This window comes from Pygoscelis adeliae, unplaced genomic scaffold (genome assembly GCF_000699105.1).
Source record: "Pygoscelis adeliae isolate BGI_AS28 unplaced genomic scaffold, ASM69910v1 Scaffold308, whole genome shotgun sequence".
NCBI classification, from domain to species: domain Eukaryota; kingdom Metazoa; phylum Chordata; class Aves; order Sphenisciformes; family Spheniscidae; genus Pygoscelis; species Pygoscelis adeliae.
In genome coordinates this window covers 1963440-1972084 of record NW_008825306.1, presented here as the reverse complement: position 1 = coordinate 1972084, position 8645 = coordinate 1963440, and the positions used below count along the sequence as shown (strand labels likewise).

General features: G+C 38.9%; 1 protein-coding gene across 1 annotated transcript; it reads left to right on the top strand.

Moving 5' to 3' along the window:
* Positions 1 to 169: 169 nt before the first annotated feature.
* NEK2 (NIMA-related kinase 2) lies at positions 170 to 8399 on the top strand. Its single transcript, XM_009330179.1, has 8 exons — positions 170 to 383; positions 1719 to 1956; positions 2669 to 2751; positions 2999 to 3125; positions 3937 to 4156; positions 5157 to 5211; positions 5294 to 5364; positions 7910 to 8399. The coding sequence occupies exons 1-8, from the start codon at positions 199 to 201 to the stop codon at positions 8134 to 8136; spliced, it is 1206 nt and encodes a 401-aa protein (XP_009328454.1). The 5' UTR covers positions 170 to 198; the 3' UTR covers positions 8137 to 8399.
* Positions 8400 to 8645: the final 246 nt, after the last annotated feature.

Here is an 8645-nt window from a genome sequence, read left to right as displayed (position 1 = left end):
TGTTAGTCGTGCCTCCTGGTAGCGTGCCGTTGCTGTCGGTTTCAGCTGGGTGCTGGCGGCACTCCGAGATAAGCGAGTGGCTTTGGAGGCCCCTCTTCCCCCCGGCAGAGCTCTGGCTTCTGTATAAGTCACTCCCTAAGCTTTTTTTCTTCTTTCCCTCCCTAGATCTTGGTATGGAAGGAGCTGGACTACGGCTCGATGACAGAGGCAGAGAAACAAATGCTTGTTTCGGAAGTGAATTTGCTTCGCGAGCTGAGACATCCGAACATTGTCCGGTATTACGATCGGATCATCGACAGAAGCAGCACAACCCTATACATCGTGATGGAGTACTGTGACGGGGGTGACCTGGCTAGCTTAATTGCAAGGTGCACAAAAGAAAGGCACGTGACGTCTGTTTGTGGCAATTTTGGAGTATCTGGCATAAAGTGTCTTGGGCGATCAAAAGAAAAAGCTCAAAGTGAAAAGTATCTCTTCTTAATAACTTCCAAACAACTTCGGGTCTCATCCTTTGGACCCGACAACCTTTCTGAAATGTGAAAGGGTTGTACCAATTTACAACACTGGGGGGAATTGCGCTAATGAATGCACCGACTGATTGGGTGTTTATCTCCAAATAGGAAAAAAAACCCTGAGCTCTCTTATGAGGCGGAAGCTGTTGAAGGGTTTCTGGGTGCAATGCTAAGCATGGTGTTGAGAACATAAAACAGCCCTTGCAGATAGGTAGCTCGACCTGTGGGTTCTTCTGGCTTGCCTGTCGGTAAAACCACTTGTACCCTATTTTTTGTTAGAACAGCAAAATAAGTGAAAAGGAAAAGTGATTTTGAACACGATGTTAAAAACTACTTTATGTGCCTGCATATAAAGCTTGTGGAGACACCAACACCTTGGTCTAATCTTAAACTTAGCAGCCTACTTAAGTATAATACCAGTTTTCACATTCTTAGGTTAAGTGAGTACATGATGCCACACGTGTTGCTTTGTGAGAATAGTCTAAAATGGTACTGCAGCTGTCCCCAAACATATTAGTATTTTCATTTTAAGGAGGATTATATTAAAAAGCAGTCCCGTCTCAGCTCTATTGTTGTTGTATGTTGCTCATAACAGTTTTAGAAACAGCTGACAATATACTGTTATCATAAGTGATCAAAGGGGCAGATCTCATCACAAAAGTGTTAAATTAATGTTTGTGTTGTAAGTAATGGAAATGCTATGTATTTGTTAGACCCTTTGGGGGAGGAAGGGAATATTACGGGGATTCTGCAACAAAAGTGTAGATGTCTTCCAACATATGTGGAGTGATTTTTTTAAACTTCTGTTTTTAAAATAGCATATGTAGATGCCTGTTGCTGTCATAAGTGATCAAAGGGGCAGATCTCATCACAAAAGTGTTAAATTAATGTTTGTGTTGTAAGTAATGGAAATGCTATGTATTTGTTAGACCCTTTGGGGGAGGAAGGGAATATTAACGGGGATTCTGCAACAAAAGTCTAGATGTCTTCCAACATATTTGGAGTGATTTTTTTTAAACTTCCGTTTTTAAAATAGCATATGTAGATGTCTGTTGCTGTTAGTTTTCTATAAAGGTGCTGGGCTTGATTCAGTGATGTTTTATAGCAGTAGTACTAAAAAAGTTACAGAACTAAGACTGGCAGCAACTACTGAAACTGATGTATGCTCAGAGAATACCTTTGTTAAACAATGTGCTCATCTTTCAGGCATTACTTGGAAGAAAGCTTTGTTCTCCGAGTATTGACTCAATTGACATTGGCCTTGAAGGAGTGTCACAGACGGAGTGATGGTGGAGTCGCTGTGCATCGTGACCTAAAACCAGCAAATGTCTTTCTAGATGGCAAGCAGAATGTGAAACTTGGAGATTTTGGACTGGCTAGAATATTGCACCATGACACCAGCTTTGCCAAAACATTTGTTGGAACTCCATATTACATGTCTCCAGTAAGGCTTCCCTTCTGTGCCTTATCTTTCCTCTTGTCCCTCCAAGATCTGTGTTCTGCAGTGTTGATCGCAGAGTCCATGAATGGTTGGGAGGTTTTAATGAAGAGTTATTAGTCTTAAATGCGGGTGACTTTTTTCATAGAGTGTATATGTTCTGGAGACAAGGTTATTTTGCAGTTATTTTCATCTCCTTTCTTCCTCACCCCATCACTGCCTTCTAATTAAGGTTGTTCTTCACTGTGTAAGTTTTGATAAGTTCCTGGAATATTAGAGATGCAAGGTAGTTATATTGGAGTACCTTGGTCCTGAAAAGGAACAGGGAAGCCAGAGCGCTTTTATGTTTCATAGTGTTAAGGTAAAGAGCTTATGAAATTACCTTTTGATGGTAGGATTTTAATTTGTAGTGAAAATAAGCAAGAAGGAGTTATTGCCCTGATACGGTGCATTTCGTGTGGGGAAAGATTAATGTTGACTGAAATACGGAGTTGTATCAACGGAAGATTGGTGCAACACTTCAGTCTTCTACAGTGTAGTACTCCATAGCTTGTTGAAATCCTGCTAGTAAGAGTAGCTGTGGAAGTTAATTAAGATGGAATCTTAAAAGTAACCCCAGTAAGTAATGGTTTAATTCAGGTTTGAACAGTAGCTGATTATCCTGCAATAGTAGAACAATGTCTTAGTTAATAAACTTAAGATTGTTCTCTTTCTTTAGGAACAAATGAACCACATGTCATACAATGAAAAATCTGACATCTGGTCTCTAGGATGTCTCCTGTATGAATTATGTGCTCTCTCGTAAGTATAGTAGTGTGGTAATGAATGTGGAAACATAAAGTTAATCATAAATGCATTAACAGCTTGTATAGATGAAAGCTTAAAGGTTTCAGAGACTAGTCCTAGATTTTTGTTTCCGTATTGGTCTTGACATTAGGTAGTCAAAACAAACCTTTGATTGCAGCTTTTTTCTTAGTCTGATACTTATTTTATGAAAATAAGTCCTGTAAAACTAGTGAAAGAATCCAAGAAAAATGTTGTTCTTCAGGCCTCCATTTAGAGCTTACAACCAAAAGGAGTTGGCAGAAAAGATAAGGGAAGGGAAGTTCAGACGAATACCATATCGTTACTCAGAGCAGTTGAACGAACTTCTCAAAGAGATGCTGAATGTAAAGGTAAGAATCAATTACTAACTTTTCCACCTATAATTCGAACTAGTACTGAAATACTAGTTTTCCTTCTCAATTATGAAACAAACTGATCTGAAGTAGTGGTTGCTATCACCTTGTCACTGGCAATATCACTTGTAGGGGAAGGGGGGAAGAATTGTGCTTTGAGTCCATTAAACAAAGGCAGCAGCTCAAGTGTTAACGCCAGGTTCACAGGATGCAAAAAGGCTGTCTCAATGTTGGCTTATACAGAACTTCCTAACAGCATGCTTAACAGGGTCTTATAACTTCAAGGTTAAAATGGTTCCGGTGTGTTTGGAAGTCGGAAGGGGTTGTTTTCTCTTCATTTTGGATTTTGCTTTATATGGCTAATGTATAGCTCGCCCCCCATGGCTGGCATGGGGGTGTTGAGAATACTACTGCATGGGACAACAAAGCTGTAACAAGAATCCAAGTCTCCAACGAGTATAGATCCTTCAGGAATCAAGTCACAGGTAGAGATGCAGAGTGGTAGCTCCAGAACCTACTGACAGTTGCCTCTGTAGGCTCACTACCCAATTCTGGTTCTGAAAGGAGTGGGTGCCTGCGCTAGGAGAGCCAGACTTGCAGCTTCTGGAGCTGAAGGCTGGTAACAGCCTCCTCCCTCAGCTTTTGTCATCTGGTTGTGCTACCCCTTCCTAACTCCATTTTTCTCCAACTTCTCCTTCACTGTATAGCACCTCAGCTGGTTTCCACCTGAGGTGGTCTTGCTTGGAAATCCCTGGCCTTAATGTTTCTTGGTTACAGGTGGAACCTGTTGGTAATGTCTTTCCTTTAGGATTATTGCCGACCTTCTGTTGAAGATATTCTGCAGCACCCCTTGATAGCAGACTTGGTGACAGAAGAACAAAGACAAAATTCTGATAAAAGAGGCCGGAGATCATGGGAACCAGAAAGGCTGCAGCATTCGGATGCTGTAGTGAATGAACTGAAACGGAAGGAACAACAATTACAGGAGCGAGAACAAGCCATTAAAGAGAGAGAGCAACGTTTGGAGCGTATGATATTCCACTTTGGGAAGGGGGTGGCAATGGGATTCTGATTCAAAAGAATAAGTGCGGAGGAAGGAAAGGTAGACGGTTCTCAAACCCCTCATTTTAATGCACTAGGATATCGTACTCCTGCGTTCACTACTAGAATTCTGTCTAAAGACTAAAACAAGAATGCTTGGGCTTACTCATCTATACTAGTTCTTGTTTTAAGTTACTAAGATAATTGGCAGGTTGGATTTAGAAGTCTGGTTTGGGAAGATTATTAAATACGAGTGGCAATTAGGAAAGTATACAGAAAAATAGGGTCTGAATATATTGTTCTGCACTGTGCAGTGTAGGTTGCTTTTCACCTACTCTGTGTAAGTTAACATTGGCTACAATAATGTGAAACCTAAGGTGAGCCTGATGTTGGAGCAAAATATACTTGAGTAAGCTGTCAACTGCTTTTACAGAAGCTGTACCCTACAGGTAGCTTGCCTGTGAAACTGTATAGATGGCTGGTCCTCAGGTGTTGGGATTTCCTGCCCACATAAAATACCTCTTTGCATATGCAGTAGGCTCTGTAATACAGATTTTAACCATATATACTGTTTTCTAAGACTGAATAACAGCTGCTGCTGCTGTAAGCACGGTGTTTAGTCATAGCTGAATTATAGTGCCTGGTATCAAAATGTTTATTTAGATCTGGTGTCATGAGTGCTATGAGTTAATGTGCAGAATAGAAAGCTGCTATAGCTTAATCGTTGCAGATAGGGCAGAGTTTGGAGGGGGGGGGAAGCATGCCTGGCATTTCAGAGTACTTGTCCATTGCTTTATCAGTGCACTGATGAAGGTGTTTCTGCACAGCAGTTATCTTGCTTTGTTTAGAGCCATACAAGCAGAAATATGGGTGCATCTGACAGACTATTAACGCTGTCCTTTTCTGCAAGAAAATCCATCATGCACTATCACTCTAACTTTAACATTTACATTTTAACACTGCATACTACCGTATTTCTACTTCCAGAGAGAGAACGGGAACTCTGTGTTCGAGAGAGACTGGCAGAGGACAAACTTGCTAGGTATCTTACTAACCTATAATTGCCTAGACTATAAACTCTACAATCTTACAACAAAAAGCTTAAACTTCTCTTTTCAAAACAGAGCTGAAAACTTGATGAGGAACTACAATCTCTACAAACAGCAGAGGACATTAGCTTGTGCAGATGGTCCAGGTATGAAAATACGCAAGAAGCCACTTGCACTGATAAATGTAGGCTGGTATGACCAGAAGAATTCCCCCGAAGCTCAGCATGCTGTACCTAGACCCACTGTAACAATACAAACCCCGGTTATCTCTGCATGGCTGGGAGGAGACTCTTGATTTTCTACTTTGCCAAAAGTCTTAATGAATGATGCTCAGCCATGAGTACGAGTGACCACTGTCAGCACTGCAGTCTTATGCTGTTTTGAAAATTACGTTCTTGCGGTAAGCTAACGGAAGTGCTGATTTGTAACCCAAGCTTTTTCAGAGCTGTACTTATTTTACTTATGGATGTCTTTTCATAGACCTTTGATTTAGTTAATTTTAATAAAATCGTACATGTCTAATCACTTCAACTTTAGTTCAACTTCCAAAAACTTCAAGGTGGGAAATAATATTTGTTGCAAGTGACCCAGCTGTGATTGGTGCATCGTATAAGCTCCTAAGAATACAAACTGCTGTTATCATACTCCAGTTTAACTCACTAGAAAAAAAACCAGCTTTGAAAATGTGCTATAATGCTTCCTGACTACCTGTAATCCAATCTATTTTACAGTAGTTATTACCCCATAAGTATTTGACCCTCACTTTGGCAATGATTGTTTGGTCCTCAATAAGAGGTAGTATCATCTGTTCATTGCACCCATCTTTAATAGTAAAAATGATTCCAGTATCTAAATGCATTTTGAAATATTGGTGGGATATTAAATGGCTGGGTCCCAAGTAGTACTCTAGAACAAAGAAATGTGAACACCCTTTAACATGCAGCAACAATCTCTTAATTTAATTTTGCTCAGATAAAGCAAGATAAGCATGTCACTGCCTCTAATACAAATAAAACTGAAGTTGCATTTTTTTTCCAAGAAGTGCCTATCACAGCAGGAAAGAACACAAGTAAAATGCCACCAGAAGTTAGTGGTACTTGAGCTATTGCTAATGTTCCTGTTAATTTTGAGAATTCCACCTCTCTCAATATCTTGTCTGACTTTGATACACTAAAGAATGTAAAATTAAGAATAAACTTGCCTTGGGCTTTCTGATGTTGCCTCTAGCACTGGATGACTGAAGGTAAATGAGCTTCAGCATTTGCTTCTGTTCTCTTCTGCATCTCCTACCCCTTTACATGATATTTTGATCTTAAAGGGGTATTAATTTTTGAAGATGGGCAAACCCACTTTGAGTGGTTAATACCTCAAGACAGACAATGCAGAGAAGTGAATATAGTTATTACAAGAGCGACCAAATCTTGCAATATCTGTAGATCACTTGATTAAACATTTGTCACAATGTTTGCTACTCTTCAAATTCATTCCACGGTATTCTTGTAATACTGTTTCTAAAATTCTCCCTGTACTGATATAAATGGACTAAGTGTTTCTCCAATACATTATCAAGATTGCTTCTGTTTATCTTCAGTTACTCTAATATGACTGTCTTTTTCACAACTGGATTGCATCTCACACATCTTAGATCCCTAATTTCTCCTCAAAGTCAGTTGTGTGGTTCATTTCACAGTAAAATAGAATACCAAAAATCCTGGTTTCTAGGACAGTGTCCTAGACGTTACCCTATTTTTTGCAGGGATTTTCTGATTCTTAGGGAAGGATGTAATGTTAAAACAGATATAGCTTACTGATAGGAAACTACAAAGTGCTGCAACATTCACTAGCCCCTTCAGTTTTGTCCTTCTCACTTTTCTGTGCTTATTGCATCCTTGCTGTAGCCTAACGAATTGAAAATGAAGGCTTCAGCAGTTACGATTGGGATAGTTAGACCTTTGATAAGGTCTAATTTTTTTTTCTGAGTTGAGTCTTGTGAAGTTGGCTCTTATGAGAGAAGTTAGCTCTTTTAATATCTTTTGATGGTAGTTTTTGTACCCTAAATCATTAAAAACAAAACAAACAACTGCCTTTTGAGTGTGGCAGTTCTATGCAGCTAAAGCATAGCCATGCTATGAAAATTCCTGTCCTGGATACTGCAATGAAAGTAACTTGCTAATTGTTAATGCACCTAAACTCACTATTCATCAGATCAGAGCCTAGTCTGTACCCCATTGACTTAATACAAGGATAGAGTTGGAACAATGTGGGTAATGTAGAACAGACCACTGGAGAGGTTGGGTCTGCCCCTGCTGTGAAGGAAAGACAAGGGTTTTCGGTAGCTGAGAGCCTAATTCTCCATTTCCCTTTGGAACTGGATTATGTTACTGTCCTGTCCTTCAGAAGAAACTCCATGTCCTTTCTCCTTATGTCAACTAATGTTTCCTTAGGTGTTGGGAGATACACCCTAGAAACTACAATGCCATATATCCTTTTACCACAATTATTTAAAAGCCTTGTTTTCAATTTTTCCTCCAAAAATGGAAGAGAGTTGTTGCTATGAACTGAAATGCATTTAATTAGATTACTTAAAGCCATAGGTAGTTAGCAAAATGAGTAGCAGGGTTAAAAGACATAAGCTAAGCAATAAATGCTGAAAGATGCGCTAATTCAGTACTTATTTTTTTATTTCTTAAGATAACACACTCCCGCTCCTCTTTTCTACAACCAAGAAGAAAGTACACTTCGATGGAAGTGAAGAGAATGCTGTGCCTCCTATTAATTTGGAAAACTATCCTCTTTCCAAAGGGAAATGCTTTGATCTCAAAAAACGTCTATATGCTGCAAATCTACGGGCTCAAGCACTGTCTGAACTGGAAAAAAACTACCAACTAAAGAGCAGACAAATCTTGGGCATGCGCTGAAACTGTAACATAGATGTACAGTATTTAACTTTTTAGAGTTGATTAAATGTATAGGAAGATATTTGTGCCTCCTGCTTTTAAGCTGGAACTACTGAAAAAATATTTTTAACAGTTGTTTTACAAACTCTTAGTCTATGATAGGTAGTTCATGATAAGGGTATAAGAGATTATATTATGAAAACAGGTAGTTTCGATACCAAATCAAACAAGCTGAATGAGTTGTACTATTAAAGAAAAAAATATTTTGGTCCTCCTTCTGTTTACTCTACATTACTCTTCTGAAAATATAAAGAATAAATATTGTAAAACAGATTTTTTTTTTAAAATCTGGTGTGAAAAACTTTTCAGATTAAAAGCGTACAGAGATTTACAATCTATAGGTTAAAATGATGCTGTATGTAACGTACAGTACTTGATAAAAGAATTGTTGATAGTCTGTATATGTGGGAAAACAGTGGCTTTTTTTTCTGCGCTTGTAAATATTTTTTAACTATCAAAAGAGCAAGAAG